Source organism: Procambarus clarkii, chromosome 61 (genome assembly GCF_040958095.1).
Source record: "Procambarus clarkii isolate CNS0578487 chromosome 61, FALCON_Pclarkii_2.0, whole genome shotgun sequence".
NCBI classification, from domain to species: domain Eukaryota; kingdom Metazoa; phylum Arthropoda; class Malacostraca; order Decapoda; family Cambaridae; genus Procambarus; species Procambarus clarkii.
The window spans coordinates 16,285,047-16,312,743 of NC_091210.1; the positions used below are offsets into that span (position 1 = coordinate 16,285,047).

Here is a 27,697-nt window from a genome sequence, read left to right on the forward strand (position 1 = left end):
CTAATTAGGCAACTCGGGCCTTGCATAGTAGGCTGAGAAGTGCGTTCTGGCTACTAGGTACGACATGTATATATATATATATATATATATATATATATATATATATATATATATATATATATATATATATATATATATATATATATATATATATATATATGTCGTACCTAGTAGCCAGAACTCACTTTTTGGCCTACTATTCAAGGCCCGATTTGCTTAATAAGCCAAGTTTTCATGAATTAATTGTTTTTCGACTACCTAACCTACCTAACCTAACCTAACCTAACTTTTTCGGCTACCTAACCAAACCTAACCTATAAAGATAGGTTAGGTTAGGTTAGGTAGGGTTGGTTAGGTTCGGTCATATATCTACGTTAATTTTAACTCCAATAAAAAAAAATTGACCTCATACATAATGAAATGGGTAGCTTTATCATTTCATAAGAAAAAAATTAGAAAAAATATATTAATTCAGGAAAACTTGGCTTATTAGGCAAATCGGGCCTTGAATAGTAGGCCAAAAAGTGAGTTCTGGCTACTAGGTACGACATATATATATATATATATATATATATATATATATATATATATATATATATATATATATATATATATATATATATTTATTTATTTATTTATTTATTTATTTATTTATATACATATAAGCTCTATGAAACTATCTACTTTTTAAAATCAACGTACAAATTTACTGCAAAAAAATATTTTGAACTTAATTTTAAATATTCAATGTAAAATATTTCATATATTCTCAGTCAGACGACCTTGTCCTCAACTGATCATATAACCACAAACGTTTTCGGTTTAGTACATGAGCGGTATGAACAGTTTAGAATAACTGACTCTGAAAAAAATGTCTCACGACTTGAAAAGCAATTGCCATCAAACGAGGACATTACGTCATGCCCGAGGGGTGATGCTCAGAGTATATAAGTCGGCGGCATCCATCCAGGAGCATCAGTCTCATTCTTCTTCCTCACCAGACATGTCTCTCAAGGTATTGTGACAGTGTTTGGAAGTAATCGTGTATAGTGGTTAACATTTCATAATACATGATTCAATTTACAATAACGAGGATTCTTATGTTTCTTGGTTGCCTGAGATGAAATAAATATTAATTAATAACTTATTAAACATTTAATGACAAAGGAAATGTATCAGGTTGTCGTTGTTGTGACCATTTTGGTGGCAGCGGCGATGGCCCGCCCCGAGCCTCCTCCCTACCCCACCTACAAGCCACCAACCCCAGTCTACGGCGCCCCCGGTCCTGAGGTGAATTTAATGCAAACTGGGCAACATTCCCAATATATCACTGTTGTCAGATTGACAATAAATGTCTAACACCAATATAAACCTGACGTACGTGGTGCTTCAAGCTGCTTGTTACTACTCAAGTGAGATTGAAAACAGAGAACATAATACTCTTGTTATTATTGCAGGCTCCTGCTAAGTACGACTTCAACTGGGCCGTCAAAGACGACGCTTCAGGAAACGACTTCGGCCAACAGGAGACCCGTGACGGCCCCCACACCCAGGGCTCTTATTACGTGCTGCTTCCCGACGGTCGTCTGGAGAAGGTGGCCTACAATGTCAACGGCGACTCCGGCTACGTGGCCCAGGTGACCTACGATGGCCAGGCCCAGTACCCGACACAAACTTACACCCCAGCTCCTGTCTACGGCTAAGTCAACGTTGAGGAATAGTGTTATTTATTGTATCTTATTACCAAAATGTAAATATATAAATAAACATATCAGCACAAATGAAAACCAATTTAACTGATCCCAACAGACAAATTAAATGGAAGTACTTCAGAGTTCACTGTGCTATTTTTAGCTTACTCCATCTTATTGAACTTCACAAATAATCATCATTTTTAATTAAATGTTCTTCAGCGTTATCTTAAATACAAAATCTACTAGTTGAATGAGGATTCAAATCGAAGTCCTCCTAAAAAATAGAAGACTTGGCCAACGCTTCCGCCACAATACTTCTTCTGGGAAGGGTCAAACTATCGCATTTGACTCCTTATCTGAAGATTCGAGCTTAGTTCAGGGAAATATGCCAGTGTCATTGTTGGTCTGTGACGTGTCAAGTACGATAGCAGTGGAAGTCGTAATGTCATTACACTTTATGTATATTATAACTTTCAAATGAAAGTTAAGACAGATAATGTTAATTTTGTGTAACCAGCAGTATAAATAGTGTGATGTTATGTCATTGCGGTTTAGGAGAAATGAACGCAGCTTGAGCCATGTAAGTTTGATTACCTGTGAAGACAGGAGACTGGAAAAGAAGCTATATGAATAGGCAAATTAAACGACTGGATAGCTGTTGAAGAGCATAACACGGCGCTATTAAACCCTTAATTCGGTTGTGAACGTTAGACCTCTGAAAGTATCATAGTCTCGCCCGTCTGGTCGACAGACTGGTATCGGATCGGTCCAGCTGACCCTGCAGAAATCTATCCCCCAGAAGAAATCTAATATATAAACTAATTCTTCAGTCGTGTGTGTCCTATATATGCCATTTACATTATTAGACAAGCTATAAATTCCTCATACATTTCTCAACAATTACAGTTCGTATTAAGTTTTGCTTTGTTCTCCATCACAAACAGGGTACAAGTGCAGCAGGACTGCTCGAATAATGAGATGGCTTATCCAAAAAGAGGTGCTGGCTGGAAGCAATCATAGTGGAACAGGACTCTGGCTTTAATACCTTACTTTTTCCTGACTATCTCAGCGTGATATATCAATAATTGGTATATGTCAAAGAACCCACAGATGTTAAACAATGGTGTAAAATGCCTAGAGCAACAACATACAACTCATGTGTATCACTTTATATGAGATTATTAAATTTATTGTCAATTAATCTTCTGTGACTGGAGATTGCACCGATTCGGGCATTAAATTTATCGTCACGCGATTGTGATTTCTATGTGTAGCAAGCACCTCTTTATGGATAAGCCATCCCATTTCTCCAGCTGTCCTGCTGCACTTGTACCCTGTTTGTGAAGGATGAGAAGTAAGCAGAATTGCAGAGGAAGTGAAATTGTAGAGAGATGTATGAAGAATTTATAGCTTGACTTTAATGTAAGAGGCATATATAAGACAGACAAGAGAGAAGAATTGGAATTAGCTTATATATATTTAATTTCTTCTTGGGAGACATTTCTGCAGGGTCAGCTGGACCGATCCGGTACCAGTCTCTCGACCAGAAAGGCGAAACTATGATGCCTTCAGAGGGCTAACGTTCCCAACCTAACTAAGGGCTTAATGGCGTAGCGTTAGGCTCTTCAACTGCTTTCCAGTCTTGTCATTGGTAAATTTATATAGTTTCTTTTTCAGTCTCCTGTCTGTCTACACAAGCACTCAAACCTTCGTGGCTCAAACTGCATTCATGTCTCCAAAACACAATGGCACAACATCAGAATATGTACTGCTGGTTACACAAAATTAACAGTGGCAGCCTTAACTTTTATTTGAAAGTAATAAAATACATAGAATATAATGACATTACGAATTCCACTGCTATCGTACTTGACACGTCACAGACCAACAATGACACTGGCATATGTCCCCTGAACTAAGCTCGAATCTTCAGATAAGGAGTCAAATGCGATAGTTTGACCCTTCCCAGAAGAAGTATTGTGGCGGAAGCGTTGTGCAAGTCTTCTATTTATTAGGAAGACTTCGATTTGAATCCTCATTCTACTAGTAGATTATTTATTTAAGATAATGCTGAAGAACATTTAATTAAAAATGATTACTTGTGAAGTTCAATAAGATGGAGTAAGTTAAAATAGCACAGTGAACCCGGAAGTACTTCCACTAAATTTTTGTCTCTTGGGATCAGTAAAAATTTGTTTTCATTTGTGCTGATATATTTATTTATTTATATATTTACATTTTGGTAATAAGATATAATAAATAACACTATTCCTCAACGTTGACTTAGCCGTAGACAGGAGCTGGGGTGTAAGTTTGTGTCGGGTACTGGGCCTGGCCCTCGTAGGTCACCTGGGCCACGTAGCCGGAGTCGCCGTTGACATTGTAGGCCACCTTCTCCAGACGACCGTCGGGAAGCAGCACGTAATAATAGCCCTGGGTGTGGGGGCCGTCACGGGTCTCCTGTTGGCCGAAGTCGTTTCCTGAAGCGTCATCTTTGACGGCCCAGTTGAAGTCGTACTTAGCAGGAGCCTGCAATAATAACAAGAGTATTATGTTCCCTGTTTTCAATCTCACTTGAGTAGTAACAAGCAGTTTGATGCACCACGTACGTCAGGTTTATATTCGTGTTATTCATTTTTTTGTCAATCTTCTTACAGTGAAATATTGGTAATGTTGTCCAGTTTGCATTATATTCACCTGAGGACCGGGGGCGCCGTAGACTGGAGTTGGTGGCTTGTAGGTGGGGTAGGGAGGAGGCTCGGGGCGGGCCATCGCCGCTGCCACCAAAATGGCCACAACAACAACAACCTGATACATTCCCTTTGTCATTAAATGTTTAATAAGTTATTAATTAATATTTATTTCATCTCAGGTAACCAAGAAACATAAGAATCCTTGTTATTGTAAATTGAATCATGTATTATGAAATGTTAACCACTATACACGATTACTTCCAAACACTGTCACAATACCTTGAGAGACATGTCTGGTGAGGAAGAAGAATGAGACTGATGCTCCTGGATGGATGCCGCCGACTTATATACTCTGAGCATCACCCCGCGGTCATGACGTAATGTCCTCGTTTGATGGCAATTGCTTTTCTAGTCGTGAGACATTTTCTTCAGTCAGTTATTCTAAACTGTTCATACCGCTCATGTACTAAACCGAAAACGTTTGTGGTTATATGATCCGTTGAGGACAAGGTCGTCTGACTGAGAATATATGAAATATTTTACATATAATATTTAAAATTAAGTTTAGAATATTTTCTTGCAGTAAATTTGTACGTTGATTTTAAAAAGTAGATATTTTCATAGAGCTTATATGTATATATATATATATATATTGCTTGGTTATATACTAACAGTTCCGTGAGCCATCACAACCCAGACCCGTCTGTCAATTATTGGGTGAGGTGTCCTCGCGATTGCTGTTCAGTATATCGAACTTGTAGTTGTAATTATACCACAAATGTTGCTGTAAAATTTATACATTTTAATGTGTTAAAGATGCATAATTGACGCCCGAGTATTCAAAAAGGAACTCTAGTGATATCCTGTAATTACGATAGTGATATCTTGTAATTACGATAGTGATATCTTGGAATTTCAGTAGTGTTATCTTGTAATTACGGTAGTGATATCTTGAAATTACTGTAGTGATAGAGCTACCTTATTAGTAAAAGCAAGTTATTAAAGTGTTAAGAGAAAATGTACAGAGAGAGGTCTGAGAATTTTTCGGCAGGGATAATTTGTCTCACGTTATCTGATTTAGATTTTTATGCCCCTTCGAAGAGTAAAGGGAATCCCAAATCATGCCCAAAGTATTAAGTTCTTAATAAAAACATATGTTATTGAGTAAGGTAATATCTTTAACCTCTTCCCCTTAAATTAAACTCTAGTCCCAAGGGAACCTGAAAAGTTGCTAGCATACAGACGATAAATTTGATGCCCAAATCGGTGCAATCTCCAGTCACAGAAGATTAATTGACAATAAAATTCATCATCTCATATAAAGTGATACACTTGAGTTGTATGTTGTTGCTCTAGGCAATTTACATCACTGTTTAACCTCTGTGGGTTCTCTGACAAATACCAATTATTGATATATCACGCTGAGATAGTCAGGAAAAAGTAAGGTATTACAACCAGAGTCCTGTTCCACTATGATTGCTTCCAGCCAGCACCTCTTTTTGGATAAGCCATCCCATTATTCCAGCAGTCCTGCTGCACTTGTACCCTGTTTGTGATGGAGGAGAACAAAGCAAAACGTAATAGGCAGTGTAATTGTTGAGAAATGTATGAGGAATTTATAGCTTTTCTCCAGTTTAAATGGCATATATGGAACACACACGACTGAAGAATTAGCTTATGTATTAGATTTCTTCTTGGGATAGATTTCTTCACGGTCAACTGGACTGATCTAGTACGAGTTTGTCGACCAGACGGGCGAAACTATGATACTTTCAGAGGTCTGACGTTCGCAACCTAATTAAGGGTTTAATGGCGCCGTGTTATGTTGTTTTTAATTTGCCAATTTATATAGCTTCTTTTCCAATCTCCTTTCTGTCTTCCCAGGTAATCAAACTTTCATGGCTCAAGCTGCGTTTATGTCTCCTAAACTCAATGACATAACATCACAATATATACTGCCGGTTACACAAAATTAACAGAGGCAGCCTTAACTTCTATTTGAAAGCATTAAAATACATAGAATATAATGATATTACGACTTCCACTGCTATCGTACTTGACACGTCACAGACCAACAATGACACTGGCATATTTCCTTGAACAAAGCTCGAATCTTCAGATAAGGAGTCAAATGCGATTGTTTGACCCGTCCCAGAAGAAGTATTGTGGCGGAAGCGTTGTGCAAGTCTTCTATTTATTAGGAAGACTTCGATTTGAATCCTCATTCTACTAGTAGATTATGTATTTAAGATAATGATGAAGAACATTTAATTAAATATTATTATATGTGAAGTTCAATGAGATGGAGTAAATTAGAAATAGCACAGTGAACCCGGAAGTACTTCCACTTAATTTTTGTCTTTTGGGATCAGTAAAAATTGGTTTTCATTTGTGCTGATATATTTATTTATATATTTACATTTTGGTAATAAGATACAATAAATAACACTATTCCTCAACGTTGACTTAGCCGTAGACTGGAGCTGGGGTGTAAGTTTGTGTCGGGTACTTGGCCTGGCCCTCGTAGGTCACCTGGGCCACGTAGCCGGAGTCGCCGTTGACATTGTAGGCCACCTTCTCCAGACGACCGTCGGGAAGCAGCACGTAATAAGAGCCCTGGGTGTGGGGGCCATCACGGGTCTCCTGTTGGCCGAAGTCGTTTCCTGAAGCGTCGTCTTTGACGGCCCAGTTAAAGTCGTACTTAGCAGGAGCCTGCAATAATAACAAGAGTATTATTTTCTCTGTTTTCAATCTCACTTGAGTAGTAACAAGCAGCTTGATGCACCACGTACGTCAGATTATATTCGTTTTATTCCATTTTTTGTTAATCTTCTTACAGTGAAATATTGAAAATGTTGCCCAGTTTGCATTATATTCACCTGAGGACCGGGGGCGCCGTAGACTGGAGTTGGTGGCCTGTAGGTGGGGTAGGGAGGAGGCTCGGGGCGGGCCATCGCCGCTGCCACCAAAATGGCCACAACAACAACCTGATACATTCCCTTTGTCATTAAATGTTTAATAAGTTTTTAATTAATATTTATTTCATCTCAGGCAACCAAGAAATATAAGAATCCTTGTTATTGTAAATTGAATCATGTATTATGAAATGTTAACGACTATAAACTTTTACTTCCAAACACCGTCACAATACCTTGAGAGACATGTCTGGTGAGGAAGAAGAATGAGACTGATGCTCCTGGATGGATGCCGCAGACTTATATACTCTGAGCATCACCCCGCGGCCTTGAGGTTTCAACGTTTTCATGTGACAGTTGATTTTGTGGTAACGAAACTTTTTTCTTAAAGTTGTTCTAAACTGTTTTAACGCACCTTTAACAAAAAAACATTTATGTTGATATGATCAAGTGAGGGCAAAGTCGTTTTGTCCGAGTATATATGTAATATTTCATATTCGGTATATTATTTAAAATTTGCTAATATATTATATTTAAAGTTTCCTCTGGTGTATTTTCACGCAGAAAATTTATGAACTGAATTGAAAATGCAAATATTTTGAGAGATGATATATAATGCTTGGTTGTATACTGGTAGGTCTGTGCCACAACACAACACTACAACCCTCATTATGCCTGTGAATAAGATTACCTTTTTAGCTGTTCCTGCACACCGAAGATTTGAGTATGACTTGCGTTGTTTGATCTATTCAAGAGGCTTGTGAAAGGCAAGCTCGCATGTTCTCAGAAAGTGGGATGTTGAAGGTTAACCTCAGAAGTGACCGTCTTCCATTTATCAGGATTAACCCAACCCAATGCATAAGGAAGCAACAGCAGAATTTCAGGTTGGAACCTAAATTTGGGTGTGTCTGAATCGCTGCCATTAAGAGGAGTCTAGATGGCGCACTACAGCCAACATACAGTATCATGTTGACAAAGTAAAGCGATAAAACATTAGAGAGGTTTGCGTTATTCCACTTGAGTAGCGGCCTGGAACGATAAGGTAGCAACTAAGAAATGGTATGGCCTGTGTGACCTGACCCGTCCACCAAGAACCTGTGGCAGTTACCCCGGCCAGCACTTCCATGATGATTTAATTCGTATGATGGGAGAGGACCAGTCAAATCAGAGACTATGATAATGTTACTCTTTGGCCGATTAATACTGAGTTTACTGGAGCTAGAGAAACCAGCTGTGAGAGAAGGAGCGGGAATGATATTCAAGACAGACGTCACATACAGAACAGACGTGACCTCCCGACTCCTTGGCCATAGAAACAGTCCTGGTGTCTATAAGCCTTGCTACACCAAGTAACAAACACACACAGCATTATCATTAATTGCTTCGTGAATCGTTCGAGTGATAACAATAAATAACAACGGAACACACAGGAAACAATACCACAAGTTTGGATTGATGATAACATTAGCAAGGGCAGATATTTAATGTTTCTTATGTATGACCTAGACTGTGTATGCTGACTCAGGACGACATCCCAGCCAATCTCAGTGTCCAAAATTACTTCTCCTGTACCACCTTTACTTGCAATATCGCCAATGCAATACGGTCGACTGCTCCTATTGGTAATCAACAGAAGTAAAAGCTTAGAACATCAACGTGGAAACTAAGTGAATTGCATCAGATTATTGGTCGGGTCTACATCCATCTGTTAGACGGAGAAGTTGTGTCGGTTCCATCAATATTTATTTAATGTATTGTTAAATGTTTTCCTTGATGGGAACTTTTTATATGTGTTATTTTATATGTGGGGGAAGTGATCTAAGATACAGGTATGTGTATATTAAGGTCACTAATATTACACTTTATCCTATATTCATAGTTTGGGAATTTCTCTTTACATTAGAAAGCATCATACACGATGTTATCAGATAGTGATCTCTGCTTGCTCCGGAGATGATATTAGGCTCAGTGAGGTACCCTAACCTTAACATTGCAATTATATGACACACTTCAATATATGGCTTCTTAACACTATTGCAATTCAAAGGAGTTACAGGAGCTCCAGTGAAATACTTGGATTTAATTTATATGCACAAAATAGTCTACATCCCAGGAGTTACATACATGGCCAAGCTCCACTTAAGAGCACTCGTGAGAACCTTCACTTAAGCTGGACACACACAAATCGTGAGCAAAGTCTCTCCAGTTTAAGATACACTACACACCTATTGCAGGCCTTTCTATGTGGATCAGATTTGACTACCATGAGGCCACCACGAATGTGAGACAAATGTTACACATTTAAATGGTGCACGTTTACATAGTTCACACCAACAAACACACACACATAATCTCCAAATCACAAGCTTCAAACACTGTGATAATCTCATCTTAACTGCTTGCGGTATTGGGAACAAAACACGAGGAATGTCTGGAGGATGGTAATGCTTTCACAGAAGATTTACTAAAAAGTCAAAATTTACATCTCAAAAAGGGTGATACATTTAAGCTGTATGTTGTTGCTCTACTTTAAAACACTTCGGTAACCTCTGTGGGCTGTCAGCCATATGCCAGTTGGTGATACTTATTATTATTATTATTAATGTCTTTGTTGACAAAATATAATTTCAATTTTGCCTAATACTGAACACAAAGGTAGATGATGCAGCGTTAGGTACACTCGATGTGTTCTCCTCTCGGTTTATTTCCCCACTCATACTGATTCTTTTACAGTATTTCGTCTGTCTTCCCAGGCAGTTCAACCTTCATGGTTCAAACTGCACTCATGTCTCACAAGCACAATGGCACGACATCACACGATATACTGTTGGCTGCACAAGCTTATCAGTGACAGCCTTAACATATATTTGTAAGAAATACAATAACCAAAATTTCGAGACATAAGGACTTACACTGCAGCCTTACATAATACGTCGCAGACCAACAATGACACTGGTACACTTCCCTCAACTGAGCTCGATTCCTCGGATAAAGAGTCATGTAAGAGAGTTTGATCCATCCCTGATGTGGTATTGTGGTGGAAATCTTGTACATATATCTTCTGTATATGAAGAAGACTGTCTTTTAATTTCTCACTGTAGTAGTGGATTGTGTATTTCTGCTTACACTGAAGAGTAAGTAATTAAAATAAACATTTTGATGTTCTATAGATAGAGTCAGTAAAATAATGTGCCTTTATCACAGTGCACAGGAAGCATTTCCACTCAGCACAGTCTCTTGGTATTAGTAAAAACTGTTTATTATTATTCGTGCCCATTTATTTATGTATTTACATTTTCGTAATAAGATACAATAAATAACGCTATTCCTCAACGTTGACTTAGCCGTAGACAGGAGCTGGGGTGTAAGTTTGTGCTGGGTACTGGGCCTGGCCCTCGTAGGTCACCTGGGCCACGTAGCCGGAGTCGCCGTTGACAGTGTAGGCCACCTTCTCCAGACGACCGTCAGGAAGCAGCACGTAATAAGAGCCCTGGGTATGGGGGCCTTCACGGGTCTCCTGTTGGCCGAAGTCGTTTCCTGAAGCGTCGTCTTTGACGGCCCAGTTGAAGTCGTACTTAGCAGGAGCCTGCAATAATATAAATCTTTATGGTCTCCGGGTTGAAGCTCACTACGTCTATAACAAGCACCACATGTGTTAGTATTATATTGGTGACAAACAATTTTTTATTAGTCTGGTTACTGAGAAACACTTGAAGTGTTGTCCAGTTTGCATTATACTCACCTGAGGACCGGGGGCGCCGTAGACTGGAGTTGGTGGCCTGTAGGTGGGGTAGGGAGGAGGCTCGGGGCGGGCCATCGCCGCTGCCACCAGCATGGCCACAACAACAACCTGATACATTCACAGTTCCATTAAATGGTTATAATTTATGTATTATTTTTAATATTAAACTTTTAACCTCAGGCAAGGATTATATAAATCCTCGCTATTACATATTGTATCATATATTAGCAAATGTTTTACCACTATTCAGGAGGATATAATAAAGATGACTTCCAAACACTGTCACAATACCTTGAGAGACATGTCTGGTGAGGAAGAAGAATGAGACTGATGCTCCTGGATGGATGCCGCCGACGTATATACTCTGAGCATCACCCCGCGGCCTTGAGGTTACAACGTTTTCATGTGACAGTTGATTTTGTGGTAACGAAACTTTTTTCTTAAAGTTCTTCTAAACTGTTTTAACGCACCTTTAACATAAAATATTTATGTTGATATGATCAGGTGAGGGCAAAGTCGTTTTGTCCGAGCATATATATAATATTTTATATACTGTATATTATTTAAAATTTGCTAATATATTATATTTAAAGTTTCCTCTGGTGTATTTTCACGCAGAAAATTTATGAACTGAATTGAAAATGCAAATATTTTGAGAGATGATATATAATGCTTGGTTGTATACTGGTAGGTCTGTGCCACAACACAACACTACAACCCTCATTATGCCTATGAATAAGATTACCTTTTTAGCTGTTCCTGCACACCGAAGATTTGAGTATGACTTGCGTTGTTTGATCTATTCAAGAGGCTTGTGAAAGGCAAGCTCGCATGTTCTCAGAAAGTGGGATGTTGAAGGTTAACCTCAGAAGTGACCGTCTTCCATTTATCAGGATTAACCCAACCCAATGCATGAGGAAGCAACAGCAGAATTTCAGGTTGGAACCTAAATTTGGGTGTGTCTGAATCGCTGCCATTAAGAGGAGTCTAGATGGCGCACTACAGCCAACATACAGTATCATGTTGACAAAGTAAAGCAATAAAACATTAGAGAGGTTTGCGTTATTCCACTTGAGTAGCGGCCTGGAACGATAAGGTAGCAACTAAGAAATGGTATGGCCTGTGTGACCTGACCCGTCCACCAAGAACCTGTGGCAGTTACCCCGGCCAGCACTTCCGTGATGATTTAATTCGTATGATGGGAGAGGACCAGTCAAATTAGAGACTATGATAATGTTACTCTTTGCCCGATTAATACTGAGTTTACTGGAGCTAGAGAAACCAGCTGTGAGAGAAGGAGCGGGAATGATATTCAAGACAGACGTCACATACAGAACAGACGTGACCTCCCGACTCCTTGGCCATAGAAACAGTCCTGCTGTCTATAAGCCTTGCTACACCAAGTAACTAACACACACAGCATTATCATTAATTAGGTGCTTCGTGAGTCGTTTGTGGGATAGCAATGAATAAAGAACTCACAGGAAACAATACCACAAGTTTGGATTGATGATAACATTAGCAAGGGCAGATATTTAATGTTTCTTATGTATGACCTTGACTGTGTATGCTGACGCAGGACGACACCCCAGTCAATCTCAGTGTCCAAAATTACTTCTCCTGAACCACCTCTGCTTGCAATATCGCCAATGCAATACGGTCGACTGCTCCTATTGGTAATCAACAGAAGTAAAAGCTTAGAACATCAACGTGGAAACTAAGTGAATTGCATCAGATTATTGGTCGGGTCTACATCCATCTGTTAGACGGAGAAGTTGTGTCGGTTCCATCAATATTTATTTAATGTATTGTAAAATGTTTTCCTTGATGGGAACTTTTTATATGTGTTATTTTATATGTGGGGGAAGTGATCTAAGATACAGGTATGTGTATATTAAGGTCACTAATATTACACTTTATCCTATATTCATAGTTTGGGAATTTCTCTTTACATTAGAAAGCATCATACACGATGTTATCAGATAGTGATCTCTGCTTGCTCCGGAGATGATATTAGGCTCAGTGAGGTACCCTAACCTTAACATTGCAATTATATGACACACTTCAATATATGGCTTCTTAACACTATTGCAATTCAAAGGAGTTACAGGAGCTCCAGTGAAATACTTGGATTTAATTTATATGCACAAAATAGTCTACATCCCAGGAGTTACATACATGGCCAAGCTCCACTTAAGAGCACTCGTGAGAACCTTCACTTAAGCTGGACACACACAAGTCGTGAGCAAAGTCTCTCCAGTTTAAGATACACTACACACCTATTGCAGGCCTTTCTATGTGGATCAGATTTGACTACCATGAGGCCACCACGAATGTGAGACAAATGTTACACATTTAAATGGTGCACGTTTACATAGTTCACACCAACAAACACACACACATAATCTCCAAATCACAAGCTTCAAACACTGTGATAATCTCATCTTAACTGCTTGCGGTATTGGGAACAAAACACGAGGAATGTCTGGAGGATGGTAATGCTTTCACAGAAGATTTACTAAAAAGTCAAAATTTACATCTCAAAAAGGGTGATACATTTAAGCTGTATGTTGTTGCTCTACTTTAAAACACTTCGGTAACCTCTGTGGGCTGTCAGCCATATGCCAGTTGGTGATACTTATTATTATTATTATTAATGTCTTTGTTGACAAAATATAATTTCAATTTTGCCTAATACTGAACACAAAGGTAGATGATGCAGCGTTAGGTACACTCGATGTGTTCTCCTCTCGGTTTATTTCCCCACTCATACTGATTCTTTTACAGTATTTCGTCTGTCTTCCCAAGCAGTTCAACCTTCATGGTTCAAACTGCACTCATGTCTCACAAGCACAATGGCACGACATCACACGATATACTGTTGGCTGCACAAGCTTATCAGTGACAGCCTTAACATATATTTGTAAGAAATACAATAACCAAAATTTCGAGACATAAGGACTTACACTGCAGCCTTACATAATACGTCGCAGACCAACAATGACACTGGTACACTTCCCTCAACTGAGCTCGATTCCTCGGATAAAGAGTCATGTAAGAGAGTTTGATCCATCCCTGATGTGGTATTGTGGTGGAAATCTTGTACATATATCTTCTGTATATGAAGAAGACTGTCTTTTAATTTCTCACTGTAGTAGTGGATTGTGTATTTCTGCTTACACTGAAGAGTAAGTAATTAAAATAAACATTTTGATGTTCTATAGATAGAGTCAGTAAAATAATGTGCCTTTATCACAGTGCACAGGAAGCATTTCCACTCAGCACAGTCTCTTGGTATTAGTAAAAACTGTTTATTATTATTCGTGCCCATTTATTTATGTATTTACATTTTCGTAATAAGATACAATAAATAACGCTATTCCTCAACGTTGACTTAGCCGTAGACAGGAGCTGGGGTGTAAGTTTGTGCTGGGTACTGGGCCTGGCCCTCGTAGGTCACCTGGGCCACGTAGCCGGAGTCGCCGTTGACAGTGTAGGCCACCTTCTCCAGACGACCGTCAGGAAGCAGCACGTAATAAGAGCCCTGGGTATGGGGGCCGTCACGGGTCTCCTGTTGGCCAAAGTCGTTTCCTGAAGCGTCGTCTTTGACGGCCCAGTTGAAGTCGTACTTAGCAGGAGCCTGCAATAATATAAATCTTTATGGTCTCCGGGTTGAAGCTCACTACGTCTATAACAAGCACCACATGTGTTAGTATTATATTGGTGACAAACAATTTTTTATTAGTCTGGTTACTGAGAAACACTTGAAGTGTTGTCCAGTTTGCATTATACTCACCTGAGGACCGGGGGCGCCGTAGACTGGTGTTGGTGGCCTGTAGGTGGGGTAGGGAGGAGGCTCGGGGCGGGCCATCGCCGCTGCCACCAGCATGGCCACAACAACAACCTGATACATTCACAGTTCCATTAAATGGTTATAATTTATGTATTATTTTTAATATTAAACTTTTAACCTCAGGCAAGGATTATATAAATCCTCGTTATTACATATTGTATCATATATTAGCAAATGTTTTACCACTATTCAGGAGGATATAATAAAGATGACTTCCAAACACTGTCACAATACCTTGAGAGACATGTCTGGTGAGGAAGAAGAATGAGACTGATGCTCCTGGATGGATGACAGCGACTTATATACTCTGAGCATCACCCCGCGGCCTTGAGGTTACAACGTTTTCATGTGACAGTTGATTTTGTGGTAACGAAACTTTTTTCTTAAAGTTATTCTAAACTGTTTTAACGCACCTTTAACAAAAAACATTTATGTTGATATGATCAAGTGAGGGCAAAGTCGTTTTGTCCGTGTATATATATAATATTTTATATACGGTATATTATTTAAAATTTGCTAATATATTATATTTAAAGTTTCCTCTGGTGTATTTTCACGCAGAAAATTTATGAACTGAATTGAAAATGCAAATATTTTGAGAGATGATATATAATGCTTGGTTGTATACTGGTAGGTCTGTGCCACAACACAACACTACAACCCTCACTATGCCTGTGAATAAGATTACCTTTTTAGCTGTTCCTGCACACCGAAGATTTGAGTATGACTTGCGTTGTTTGATCTATTCAAGAGGCTTGTGAAAGGCAAGCTCGCATGTTCTCAGAAAGTGGGATGTTGAAGGTTAACCTCAGAAGTGACCGTCTTCCATTTATCAGGATTAACCCAACCCAATGCATGAGGAAGCAACAGCAGAATTTCAGGTTGGAACCTAAATTTGGGTGTGTCTGAATCGCTGCCATTAAGAGGAGTCTAGATGGCGCACTACAGCCAACATACAGTATCATGTTGACAAAGTAAAGCAATAAAACATTAGAGAGGTTTGCGTTATTCCACTTGAGTAGCGGCCTGGAACGATAAGGTAGCAACTAAGAAATGGTATGGCCTGTGTGACCTGACCCGTCCACCAAGAACCTGTGGCAGTTACCCCGGCCAGCACTTCCGTGATGATTTAATTCGTATGATGGGAGAGGACCAGTCAAATTAGAGACTATGATAATGTTACTCTTTGGCCGATTAATACTGAGTTTACTGGAGCTAGAGAAACCAGCTGTGAGAGAAGGAGCGGGAATGATATTCAAGACAGACGTCACATACAGAACAGACGTGACCTCCCGACTCCTTGGCCATAGAAACAGTCCTGCTGTCTATAAGCCTTGCTACACCAAGTAACTAACACACACAGCATTATCATTAATTAGGTGCTTCGTGAGTCGTTTGTGGGATAGCAATGAATAAAGAACTCACAGGAAACAATACCACAAGTTTGGATTGATGATAACATTAGCAAGGGCAGATATTTAATGTTTCTTATGTATGACCTTGACTGTGTATGCTGACGCAGGACGACACCCCAGTCAATCTCAGTGTCCAAAATTACTTCTCCTGAACCACCTCTGCTTGCAATATCGCCAATGCAATACGGTCGACTGCTCCTATTGGTAATCAACAGAAGTAAAAGCTTAGAACATCAACGTGGAAACTAAGTGAATTGCATCAGATTATTGGTCGGGTCTACATCCATCTGTTAGACGGAGAAGTTGTGTCGGTTCCATCAATATTTATTTAATGTATTGTAAAATGTTTTCCTTGATGGGAACTTTTTATATGTGTTATTTTATATGTGGGGGAAGTGATCTAAGATACAGGTATGTGTATATTAAGGTCACTAATATTACACTTTATCCTATATTCATAGTTTGGGAATTTCTCTTTACATTAGAAAGCATCATACACGATGTTATCAGATAGTGATCTCTGCTTGCTCCGGAGATGATATTAGGCTCAGTGAGGTACCCTAACCTTAACATTGCAATTATATGACACACTTCAATATATGGCTTCTTAACACTATTGCAATTCAAAGGAGTTACAGGAGCTCCAGTGAAATACTTGGATTTAATTTATATGCACAAAATAGTCTACATCCCAGGAGTTACATACATGGCCAAGCTCCACTTAAGAGCACTCGTGAGAACCTTCACTTAAGCTGGACACACACAAGTCGTGAGCAAAGTCTCTCCAGTTTAAGATACACTACACACCTATTGCAGGCCTTTCTATGTGGATCAGATTTGACTACCATGAGGCCACCACGAATGTGAGACAAATGTTACACATTTAAATGGTGCACGTTTACATAGTTCACACCAACAAACACACACACATAATCTCCAAATCACAAGCTTCAAACACTGTGATAATCTCATCTTAACTGCTTGCGGTATTGGGAACAAAACACGAGGAATGTCTGGAGGATGGTAATGCTTTCACAGAAGATTTACTAAAAAGTCAAAATTTACATCTCAAAAAGGGTGATACATTTAAGCTGTATGTTGTTGCTCTACTTTAAAACACTTCGGTAACCTCTGTGGGCTGTCAGCCATATGCCAGTTGGTGATACTTATTATTATTATTATTAATGTCTTTGTTGACAAAATATAATTTCAATTTTGCCTAATACTGAACACAAAGGTAGATGATGCAGCGTTAGGTACACTCGATGTGTTCTCCTCTCGGTTTATTTCCCCACTCATACTGATTCTTTTACAGTATTTCGTCTGTCTTCCCAAGCAGTTCAACCTTCATGGTTCAAACTGCACTCATGTCTCACAAGCACAATGGCACGACATCACACGATATACTGTTGGCTGCACAAGCTTATCAGTGACAGCCTTAACATATATTTGTAAGAAATACAATAACCAAAATTTCGAGACATAAGGACTTACACTGCAGCCTTACATAATACGTCGCAGACCAACAATGACACTGGTACACTTCCCTCAACTGAGCTCGATTCCTCGGATAAAGAGTCATGTAAGAGAGTTTGATCCATCCCTGATGTGGTATTGTGGTGGAAATCTTGTACATATATCTTCTGTATATGAAGAAGACTGTCTTTTAATTTCTCACTGTAGTAGTGGATTGTGTATTTCTGCTTACACTGAAGAGTAAGTAATTAAAATAAACATTTTGATGTTCTATAGATAGAGTCAGTAAAATAATGTGCCTTTATCACAGTGCACAGGAAGCATTTCCACTCAGCACAGTCTCTTGGTATTAGTAAAAACTGTTTATTATTATTCGTGCCCATTTATTTATGTATTTACATTTTCGTAATAAGATACAATAAATAACGCTATTCCTCAACGTTGACTTAGCCGTAGACAGGAGCTGGGGTGTAAGTTTGTGCTGGGTACTGGGCCTGGCCCTCGTAGGTCACCTGGGCCACGTAGCCGGAGTCGCCGTTGACAGTGTAGGCCACCTTCTCCAGACGACCGTCAGGAAGCAGCACGTAATAAGAGCCCTGGGTATGGGGGCCGTCACGGGTCTCCTGTTGGCCGAAGTCGTTTCCTGAAGCGTCGTCTTTGACGGCCCAGTTGAAGTCGTACTTAGCAGGAGCCTGCAATAATATAAATCTTTATGGTCTCCGGGTTGAAGCTCACTACGTCTATAACAAGCACCACATGTGTTAGTATTATATTGGTGACAAACAATTTTTTATTAGTCTGGTTACTGAGAAACACTTGAAGTGTTGTCCAGTTTGCATTATACTCACCTGAGGACCGGGGGCGCCGTAGACTGGTGTTGGTGGCCTGTAGGTGGGGTAGGGAGGAGGCTCGGGGCGGGCCATCGCCGCTGCCACCAGCATGGCCACAACAACAACCTGATACATTCACAGTTCCATTAAATGGTTATAATTTATGTATTATTTTTAATATTAAACTTTTAACCTCAGGCAAGGATTATATAAATCCTCGTTATTACATATTGTATCATATATTAGCAAATGTTTTACCACTATTCAGGAGGATATAATAAAGATGACTTCCAAACACTGTCACAATACCTTGAGAGACATGTCTGGTGAGGAAGAAGAATGAGACTGATGCTCCTGGATGGATGACAGCGACTTATATACTCTGAGCATCACCCCGCGGCCTTGAGGTTACAACGTTTTCATGTGACAGTTGATTTTGTGGTAACGAAACTTTTTTCTTAAAGTTATTCTAAACTGTTTTAACGCACCTTTAACAAAAAACATTTATGTTGATATGATCAAGTGAGGGCAAAGTCGTTTTGTCCGTGTATATATATAATATTTTATATACGGTAAATTATTTAAAATTTGCTAATATATTATATTTAAAGTTTCCTCTGGTGTATTTTCACGCAGAAAATTTATGAACTGAATTGAAAATGCAAATATTTTGAGAGATATATAATGCTTGGTTGTATACTGGTAGGTCTGTGCCACAACACAACACTACAACCCTCACTATGCCTGTGAATAAGATTACCTTTTTAGCTGTTCCTGCACACCGAAGATTTGAGTATGACTTGCGTTGTTTGATCTATTCAAGAGGCTTGTGAAAGGCAAGCTCGCATGTTCTCAGAAAGTGGGATGTTGAAGGTTAACCTCAGAAGTGACCGTCTTCCATTTATCAGGATTAACCCAACCCAATGCATGAGGAAGCAACAGCAGAATTTCAGGTTGGAACCTAAATTTGGGTGTGTCTGAATCGCTGCCATTAAGAGGAGTCTAGATGGCGCACTACAGCCAACATACAGTATCAGGTTGACAAAGTAAAGCGATAAAACATTAGAGAGGTTTGCGTTATTCCACTTGAGTAGCGGCCTGGAACGATAAGGTAGCAACTATGAAATGGTATGGCCTGTGTGACCTGACCCGTCCACCAAGAACCTGTGGCAGTTACCCCGGCCAGCACTTCCGTGATGATTTAATTCGTATGATGGGAGAGGACCAGTCAAATTAGAGACTATGATAATGTTACTCTTTGGCCGATTAATACTGAGTTTACTGGAGCTAGAGAAACCAGCTGTGAGAGAAGGAGCGGGAATGATATTCAAGACAGACGTCACATACAGAACAGACGTGACCTCCCGACTCCTTGGCCATAGAAACAGTCCTGGTGTCTATAAGCCTTGCTACACCAAGTAACTAACACACACAGCATTATCATTAATTAAGTGCTTCGTGAATCGTTTGTGGGATAGCAATGAATAAAGAACTCACAGGAAACAATACCACAAGTTTGGATTGATCATAACATTAGCAAGGGCAGATATTTAATGTTTCTTATGTATGACCTTGACTGTGTATGCTGACGCAGGACGACACCCCAGTCAATCTCAGAGTCCAAAATTACTTCTCCTGAACCACCTCTGCTTGCAATATCGCCAATGCAATACGGTCGACTGCTCCTATTGGTAATCAACAGAGGTAAAAGCTCAGAACATCAACGTGGAAACTAAGTGAATTGCGTCAGATTATTAGTCGGGTCTACATCCATCTGTTAGACGGGGAAGTAGTGTCGGTTCCATCAATATTTATTTAATGTATTGTTAAATGTTTTCCTTGATGGGAACTTTTTATATGTGTTATATTTTATATGGCTGCACAAGCTTATCAGTGACAGCCTTAACATATATTTGTAAGAAATACAATAACCAAAATTTCGAGACATAAGGACTTACACTGCAGCCTTACATAATACGTCGCAGACCAACAATGACACTGGTACACTTCCCTCAACTGAGCTCGATTCCTCGGATAAAGAGTCATGTAAGAGAGTTTGATCCATCCCTGATGTGGTATTGTGGTGGAAATCTTGTACATATATCTTCTGTATATGAAGAAGACTGTCTTTTAATTTCTCACTGTAGTAGTGGATTGTGTATTTCTGCTTACACTGAAGAGTAAGTAATTAAAATAAACATTTTGATGTTCTATAGATAGAGTCAGTAAAATAATGTGCCTTTATCACAGTGCACAGGAAGCATTTCCACTCAGCACAGTCTCTTGGTATTAGTAAAAACTGTTTATTATTATTCGTGCCCATTTATTTATGTATTTACATTTTCGTAATAAGATACAATAAATAACGCTATTCCTCAACGTTGACTTAGCCGTAGACAGGAGCTGGGTTGTAAGTTTGTGCTGGGTACTGGGCCTGGCCCTCGTAGGTCACCTGGGCCACGTAGCCGGAGTCGCCGTTGACAGTGTAGGCCACCTTCTCCAGACGACCGTCAGGAAGCAGCACGTAATAAGAGCCCTGGGTATGGGGGCCGTCACGGGTCTCCTGTTGGCCGAAGTCGTTTCCTGAAGCGTCGTCTTTGACGGCCCAGTTGAAGTCGTACTTAGCAGGAGCCTGCAATAATATAAATCTTTATGGTCTCCGGGTTGAAGCTCACTACGTCTATAACAAGCACCACATGTGTTAGTATTATATTGGTGACAAACAATTTTTTATTAGTCTGGTTACTGAGAAACACTTGAAGTGTTGTCCAGTTTGCATTATACTCACCTGAGGACCGGGGGCGCCGTAGACTGGTGTTGGTGGCCTGTAGGTGGGGTAGGGAGGAGGCTCGGGGCGGGCCATCGCCGCTGCCACCAGCATGGCCACAACAACAACCTGATACATTCACAGTTCCATTAAATGGTTATAATTTATGTATTATTTTTAATATTAAACTTTTAACCTCAGGCAAGGATTATATAAATCCTCGCTATTACATATTGTATCATATATTAGCAAATGTTTTACCACTATTCAGGAGGATATAATAAAGATGACTTCCAAACACTGTCACAATACCTTGAGAGACATGTCTGGTGAGGAAGAAGAATGAGACTGATGCTCCTGGATGGATGACAGCGACTTATATATTCGGAGCATCACTCTGCGGCCTTGACGTCACACGCTTGTCAAGTGGCAATTGCTTTTGTGGTCGCGAGACTTTTTTCCTAAGTTGTAGTTATTCTTAACTGTTTTTAATGCTCACGTTCTCAACGTAAAATGTTTCTGGTTATATCATCAGGTAAGGGCAAGGTCGTCTTGACTAAGTATATTTGAAATGCTTTATATGTATTATATGATTTTTGCTTTCTTATATTGTCTTGTAGCAAGTTATTAGATATGACTTTGAGAATGCAAATATTTTCATGGAGACAAAATATATTGTTATAAGGTATAACAAAATATATATATATAGTGTCTAAATACATACTGACTGCTGTGTGGCACGACATAGTTTCTTGAAGCAAGTTATTAGATATGACTTAAAGAATGCAAATATTTTCATGGAGACAATATATAGTCATAATGTATAACAATATATGTAGTGTCTAAATACATACTGGCAGCTGTGTGGCAAGACATAACATAGACTTTTATGCTGTGTATTAAGTTATGTGGCTCTCTGGATGACTACCTGTCATGATGCTTAGAGCTTGCAATAATAAGATTGTTGATCGTGCTGATATTATGTAAGTAATACGTCAGTGAACTCTTGTATTTATGAATAGAATAAAATTATCTTTTAGAATATAAAGCTTTTTATACAGTAGTCTGATGTACATGAGGTAATATGAATATATGAATAGTTTGTTGCACATTTTCCAAGAATATATAGAAGAGTAAATATTGCAAATGCTCTGAAATGATCGTTGGAAAAAACAGACGTAACCATGCATTCGAATAAAAAAAATTAGTAAAAATCCATCCCAAGACTCCACCTTTCAGGACCACCAGAGTCCCCATCTCCACAAACCCAAAAGAACTGATAACTGACGGTGCAAATAACAGGATTTATAAAGTTAACCACATGATCTATTGCACTAATGAGGATGGAATCCCATATAAAGAGAGTGAATTGAAGGAAAAGGTTGGAGAAACAGGCACTGCTATAACAGCAAAAATTGCCTGTGTTGAAGTATTTTTTGTAAGGAAGGTAATAGAAATAGTAGAGGCATTTTAATCAAAATATAACATTGATATAAAGACAAAAAAATTTACATGTTGTATCATTGGAACAGAACAATGTGAGGCAACAGCACAGACGTACAGGTTGTTTACAAGTACTTAACAAACAAAACTTGGCATAAACAGAAAAAAATAAGAACAATAACCGAGCGAACTCGGACATTTCTCAACTGAAAATGGCTTAAAGGATTAAGGCAAAACTCCTGATCATGGGAGACTTCAACCATCGGGAGAATGACCGGGAATCAAGGCACCTAAAAATATATATATGAAACCATGGAGATCATACATGGTGGAAACCTTGAACAGAAACTTTCTGACGCAATTTTTTGGAAGAAGTAAGAGGAATGCGTGGAAAATATCTACCTGCTATAATAAACCTGTTCTTCACACCATTGTATGCACCTCTTTATTAATATCAAAGGGAGATAAAAATCTAAAGGTAACAGAGAAATAATGATAGAGAACTCGCATCTATAAACGAGAGAAAGACACATAGACAGACATATAGACAGAAAAACAAAAACAGGAAGATAATCAGGAAAAAACAGACACAAAAAGAAAGACACCTCTATATATATATATATATATATATATATATATATATATATATATATATATATATATATATATATATATATATATATATATATATATTAGTATATTTTGGTAGCAGTCTTTCCTGTAGACATATATTATTAAATATGACCGAAAAAGTAAGATTAATAATTCTAACACGAATTTTCTCAATCTTTCGTACATTTCTTTTCACTGTTGGAGGTAATTCAAAAATCAATTCTCCAAAATTCATTTTTATTTCTAGTCTGACGCGACACTTGAGCGCGTTTCGTAAAACTTATTACATTTTCAAAGACTTTACACATACACAACTGAATAGAACTTACATATCTCCGATTTGTTTATATCTACATTTGAGTGAGGTGGATGGGGTGAGGTGGTATTTAATAGGGTATTAATTTCATCAACACAAGACAGAACACGAAACAATGGGTATTGAAATGGAAGTAATTGTAGAAAGCCTATTGGTCCATATTTCTTGATGCTTCTATATTGGAGCGGAGTCTATTCTACCCACCTCAAGACTCCGCTCCAGTATAGAAGCATCCCAGTAAGGTGGCCCAGTAAGTGTTGCTTGTTTCTGATTTACTTGGGAGGAGAATGAGTATTTATGACACGTATAGTCGCTTAGAAGTTGCCTAACTGCTATGTATCTATATAGTGCTGGGTGAACTGAGGCACTAGGTGAACGGAAACGTGCACAAGAATAGTATATATTTTCTTCATTTTATTACCCAACAGGAATAATTTAAACATCATATCCGTGCTGGCATTGTTTTCACAGCCCTGTACGTTGTTTGGGTCGCTTACAACACAAACTGTGATATTATATTAACACTTTTGACTCGTCTTCCCAAACACGAGATCTTCATTCACTACAGCTGTGCCGGTTGACAGGATAACTTCTCTATATAAGAAAATGTAACATTCACGACTACTTTGTTAAATCTAACAATGCATATTTAAACTTAGTATTCCTAGTTACACTGTCTGTTAATTGTGTTCTCAGTAACGTTTGTTGATCTATTGATCTATTACATCTTGGAAGACGCAAGTTTTCCTCGACCTTTTCCACCTCCACCTCCCTCTCTCTCCTTCCTCCTCCCTCCCGTCCCTTCCCCTCCCTCCCCTCTCCCGCCTCCTTCCCACATTCCCACGTTCTAATTAGTTCACTGACATTTGGTTGAGCAAATTTCTGGTCGATGATCGTTTTCTGTTTGTGTTGCTTTTGACGGTGACTTGACGAAACGTTGAGTAAACGGTTCCTGAGCAACACAAGGTGTTCCATAAAGATTTCCTGAGCTTCACAAGGCGACGAGTAAAGTTCTTGAGGTACAAGGCTTTGAGTAAAGGATTAAATATAATTTTGTATTTATAAACTTGTTTCGTGGGTGATAAAATATGCAAATATTTCATTACAATTTGTACTGTGGTATTGGGGTTAAGGTCTATCAAACACTGGAGGGTTATTAAGGCCTATCAACCTCTGGAGGGTTATTAAGGCCTATCAAACTCTGGAGGGTTATTAAGGCCTATCAACCTCTGGAGGGTTATTGAGACCTATCAAACTCTGGAGGGTTATTAAGACCTATCAAACTCTGGAGGGTTATTAAGGCCTATCAAACTCTGGAGGGTTATTAAGGTCTATCAAACACTGGAGGGTTATTAAGGCCTATCAAACTCTGGAGGGTTATTAAGGCCTATCAAACTCTGGAGGGTTATTAAGGCTTATCAACCTCTGGAGGGTTATTAAGGCTTATCAAACTCTGGAGGGTTATTAAGACCTATCAAACTCTGGAGGGTTATTAAGGCCACCACGCTATCCAACTGGTATACCAGCAAGTATAGTCTAGTCTTGAACATACTCCAAAACCATGTTACGTCCCCATGCAAATGCTCATGGTGAATTACTCCCATATAGTATAAGTATTAAGTATATAAGAAAATCCGTGGGAGCCGTGATGAGGGATCGAACCCTCGACGTGTGTGCGGGTGTTCCCACGCACACGTCTTAGTCAACTAGGCCACGACAGGTTCGAGCCGAATCACGGCTCCTATGGATTATCTCACTGACACATCACGGTTGTATGATTATTCTCTGTGTATTGAATAAATAGTTTTTATTGAGACTTAATATATTCACGTTTAATTGGCCTGGAGAAGGATCTTGAAGATTATTATCACTGTGATTATTATTTTGAGATAAGTACTAAAGAATTGATGTGATTAGTTTCTGTTAAGGAAAGAGCAACAAATTAATTTGTGCCTATTTACAGGGGATTAGGCTAGCTAGAATAGATTTGGCGTAGAGTTTATATTGGAACTGTGGAGAAATTGAATTTTGACAGCGATTGTTCATTGGAGATTTTGAACAGGAAATTCCTGTTTCAATTCTTCCTTCGTGGTCTAACACTGTCATATCTATCTATCTATCTATCTATCTATCTATCTATCTATCTATCTATCTATCTATCTATCTATATATTACTATCCTCGACAAAACGATTTACAATCACTAAACCAACGGCGAAATAAAGATTAGAATTAATTGATTTAAACTGCGGAATATCACAGGAATGATCATATTTATATTAGAATTCTCTACTGATTACTTTTTGTCATTTTATTATTTTATTTACTAAAAAGTTTCATATCATCAAGATAATTTGCTCTTGGTATAAACCTTCGAACACACCTGCTGCTCACAAATCAGAATCGTTATAATACAAATCCTTCCTCCCGCTCCTGAATATGAAAATTGTACAAAGAGGTTAAGAAATATTGTGAAAAAGTTGCCGCCTAACATGACCGCGGGGTGATGCTCAGAGTATATAAGTCGGCGGCATCCATCCAGGAGCATCAGTCTCATTCTTCTTCCTCGCCAGACATGTCTCTCAAGGTATTGTGACAGTGTTTGGAAGTCATCTTTATTATGCTCTCGTGTATAGTGGTAACAAATTAGTTAATATAAGATACAGTTTTTAATAATTTGGATTTCTATGGTCCTAGCTTGTCTGAGATAAACTTTTAGTAATAAAATGATTAATATAATGATATTGAGAATGTATCAGGTTGTTGTTGTGGCCATGCTGGTGGCAGCGGCGATGGCCCGCCCCGAGCCTCCTCCCTACCCCACCTACAAGCCACCAACACCAGTCTACGGCGCCCCCGGTCCTCAGGTGAATATAATGCAAACTGGACAAGACTCCAAATGTTTCTCAGTAGCCAGACTCAAAACAAAAAAGTATTTGACACCAAAATAATACTAATACACGTGTTGCATGAGGGTTTTTAGCTATGCTTTTAGTGAGCCTTAACCCGGAGACCTTAATACTCTTGTTATTATTGCAGGCTCCTGCTAAGTACGACTTCAACTGGGCCGTCAAAGACGACGCTTCAGGAAACGACTTCGGCCAACAGGAGACCCGTGACGGCCCCCACACCCAGGGCTCATATTACGTGCTGCTTCCCGACGGTCGTCTGGAGAAGGTGGCCTACAATGTCAACGGCGACTCCGGCTACGTGGCCCAGGTGACCTACGAGGGCCAGGCCCAGTACCCGACACAAACTTACACCCCAGCTCCTGTCTACGGCTAAGTCAACGTTGAGGAATAGCGTTATTTATTGTATCTTATTACCAAAACTAAACATGAATAAATATGCACGAGTGAATTAAAACTATTTTTACTTATTCCAAAAAACGCAATAATAAGCGGAAATACTTTTGTTTATCCAACCTCGGAGTACTTCGTCTATGACAACAAAAGCTTTGATGACATTAAAACAATGTCATCGAATACCGGCGATGAGTCACAATAACGTGGCTAAAGTATGTTGACCAGACCACACACTAGAAGGTGAAGGGACGACGACGTTTCGGTCCGTCCTGGACCTTACTCAAGTCGATTGTGGACCATACACAATCGACTTGAGAATGGTCCAGGACGGACCGAAACGTCGTCGTCCCTTCACCTTCTAGTGTGTGATCTGGTCAACAATGTCATCGAAGTTGACACACAAGAATCAATTGTAATTTCATGTGCTTCAGTAGCAGCATAAATACATTATTCATAATCCATTAGTATAGCTTGGATTTAAATTACAGTTATCTTACTAGACAGAAGGAATGTTCTTTTAACCCCAACCGATCACAAAGATATTTGAGTGAAAAAGTGTACCATTTAGGGGGCACAAAATTACACAACAGGTCAACAGCAGCCCATAAGGGGAGTTGTTGCGCACATTTCATTTGTA

At 39.1% G+C, this 27,697-nt stretch overlaps 8 protein-coding genes across 10 annotated transcripts; 2 read left to right on the forward strand and 6 right to left on the reverse strand.

Annotated features, from left to right (window-relative positions):
- The first annotated feature begins 980 nt into the window (after nt 1-980).
- Nucleotides 981-27,115, forward strand: LOC123774283 (pro-resilin-like). Of its 2 annotated transcripts, none has more exons than XM_069307732.1 (3): nt 981-1,015; nt 26,515-26,622; nt 26,795-27,115. In XM_069307732.1, exons 1-3 carry the CDS (start codon nt 1,004-1,006, stop codon nt 27,038-27,040), a joined length of 366 nt encoding a protein of 121 aa, XP_069163833.1. In that variant the 5' UTR covers nt 981-1,003; the 3' UTR covers nt 27,041-27,115. The 2 variants fall into 2 exon arrangements, with proteins under 2 accessions (XP_069163833.1, XP_045624392.1); XM_045768436.2 differs by lacking the exon at nt 981-1,015 and adding an exon at nt 26,294-26,342.
- On the forward strand, nt 1,171-1,774 carry LOC123774291 (pro-resilin-like). Its single transcript, XM_045768445.2, has 2 exons — nt 1,171-1,290; nt 1,458-1,774. Exons 1-2 carry the CDS (start codon nt 1,171-1,173, stop codon nt 1,701-1,703), a joined length of 366 nt encoding a protein of 121 aa, XP_045624401.2. The 3' UTR covers nt 1,704-1,774.
- Nucleotides 3,919-4,708, reverse strand: LOC123774288 (pro-resilin-like). The gene is made up of 3 exons (XM_045768442.2): nt 4,667-4,708; nt 4,392-4,502; nt 3,919-4,223 (listed from the first exon to the last, which is right to left on the reverse strand). Exons 1-3 carry the CDS (start codon nt 4,676-4,678, stop codon nt 3,978-3,980), a joined length of 369 nt encoding a protein of 122 aa, XP_045624398.2. The 5' UTR covers nt 4,679-4,708; the 3' UTR covers nt 3,919-3,977.
- On the reverse strand, nt 6,777-7,582 carry LOC123774287 (pro-resilin-like). 2 transcript variants are annotated; one of them, XM_045768441.2, is made up of 3 exons: nt 7,539-7,582; nt 7,267-7,374; nt 6,777-7,099 (listed from the first exon to the last, which is right to left on the reverse strand). In XM_045768441.2, exons 1-3 carry the CDS (start codon nt 7,548-7,550, stop codon nt 6,854-6,856), a joined length of 366 nt encoding a protein of 121 aa, XP_045624397.2. In that variant the 5' UTR covers nt 7,551-7,582; the 3' UTR covers nt 6,777-6,853. The 2 variants fall into 2 exon arrangements, with proteins under 2 accessions (XP_045624397.2, XP_069163831.1); XM_069307730.1 differs by lacking the exon at nt 7,539-7,582 and having other exon boundaries at nt 7,267-7,383.
- Nucleotides 10,565-11,379, reverse strand: LOC123774286 (pro-resilin-like). Its single transcript, XM_045768439.2, has 3 exons — nt 11,336-11,379; nt 11,045-11,152; nt 10,565-10,888 (listed from the first exon to the last, which is right to left on the reverse strand). Exons 1-3 carry the CDS (start codon nt 11,345-11,347, stop codon nt 10,643-10,645), a joined length of 366 nt encoding a protein of 121 aa, XP_045624395.2. The 5' UTR covers nt 11,348-11,379; the 3' UTR covers nt 10,565-10,642.
- LOC138354024 (pro-resilin-like) lies at nt 14,361-15,174 on the reverse strand. The gene is made up of 3 exons (XM_069307731.1): nt 15,132-15,174; nt 14,841-14,948; nt 14,361-14,684 (listed from the first exon to the last, which is right to left on the reverse strand). Exons 1-3 carry the CDS (start codon nt 15,141-15,143, stop codon nt 14,439-14,441), a joined length of 366 nt encoding a protein of 121 aa, XP_069163832.1. The 5' UTR covers nt 15,144-15,174; the 3' UTR covers nt 14,361-14,438.
- On the reverse strand, nt 18,157-18,970 carry LOC123774285 (pro-resilin-like). Its single transcript, XM_045768438.2, has 3 exons — nt 18,928-18,970; nt 18,637-18,744; nt 18,157-18,480 (listed from the first exon to the last, which is right to left on the reverse strand). Exons 1-3 carry the CDS (start codon nt 18,937-18,939, stop codon nt 18,235-18,237), a joined length of 366 nt encoding a protein of 121 aa, XP_045624394.1. The 5' UTR covers nt 18,940-18,970; the 3' UTR covers nt 18,157-18,234.
- On the reverse strand, nt 20,990-21,740 carry LOC123774284 (pro-resilin-like). Its single transcript, XM_045768437.2, has 3 exons — nt 21,698-21,740; nt 21,407-21,514; nt 20,990-21,250 (listed from the first exon to the last, which is right to left on the reverse strand). Exons 1-3 carry the CDS (start codon nt 21,707-21,709, stop codon nt 21,005-21,007), a joined length of 366 nt encoding a protein of 121 aa, XP_045624393.1. The 5' UTR covers nt 21,710-21,740; the 3' UTR covers nt 20,990-21,004.
- Nucleotides 27,116-27,697: the final 582 nt, after the last annotated feature.

Excerpts from the sequence above, each read along its gene's own strand:
- LOC123774283 (XM_069307732.1), top strand. Across the intron at positions 26,623-26,794 it reads ACGGCGCCCCCGGTCCTCAG|GCTCCTGCTAAGTACGACTT; the intron begins GTGAATATAATG and ends TTATTATTGCAG.
- LOC123774291 (XM_045768445.2), top strand. The coding sequence starts at position 1,171 with ATGTATCAGGTTGTCGTTGTTGTGACCATTTTGGTGGCAGCGGCGATG. Across the intron at positions 1,291-1,457 it reads ACGGCGCCCCCGGTCCTGAG|GCTCCTGCTAAGTACGACTT; the intron begins GTGAATTTAATG and ends TTATTATTGCAG.
- LOC123774288 (XM_045768442.2), bottom strand. Across the intron at positions 4,224-4,391 it reads ACGGCGCCCCCGGTCCTCAG|GCTCCTGCTAAGTACGACTT; the intron begins GTGAATATAATG and ends TTATTATTGCAG.
- LOC123774287 (XM_045768441.2), bottom strand. Across the intron at positions 7,100-7,266 it reads ACGGCGCCCCCGGTCCTCAG|GCTCCTGCTAAGTACGACTT; the intron begins GTGAATATAATG and ends TTATTATTGCAG.
- LOC123774286 (XM_045768439.2), bottom strand. Across the intron at positions 10,889-11,044 it reads ACGGCGCCCCCGGTCCTCAG|GCTCCTGCTAAGTACGACTT; the intron begins GTGAGTATAATG and ends ATATTATTGCAG.
- LOC138354024 (XM_069307731.1), bottom strand. Across the intron at positions 14,685-14,840 it reads ACGGCGCCCCCGGTCCTCAG|GCTCCTGCTAAGTACGACTT; the intron begins GTGAGTATAATG and ends ATATTATTGCAG.
- LOC123774285 (XM_045768438.2), bottom strand. Across the intron at positions 18,481-18,636 it reads ACGGCGCCCCCGGTCCTCAG|GCTCCTGCTAAGTACGACTT; the intron begins GTGAGTATAATG and ends ATATTATTGCAG.
- LOC123774284 (XM_045768437.2), bottom strand. Across the intron at positions 21,251-21,406 it reads ACGGCGCCCCCGGTCCTCAG|GCTCCTGCTAAGTACGACTT; the intron begins GTGAGTATAATG and ends ATATTATTGCAG.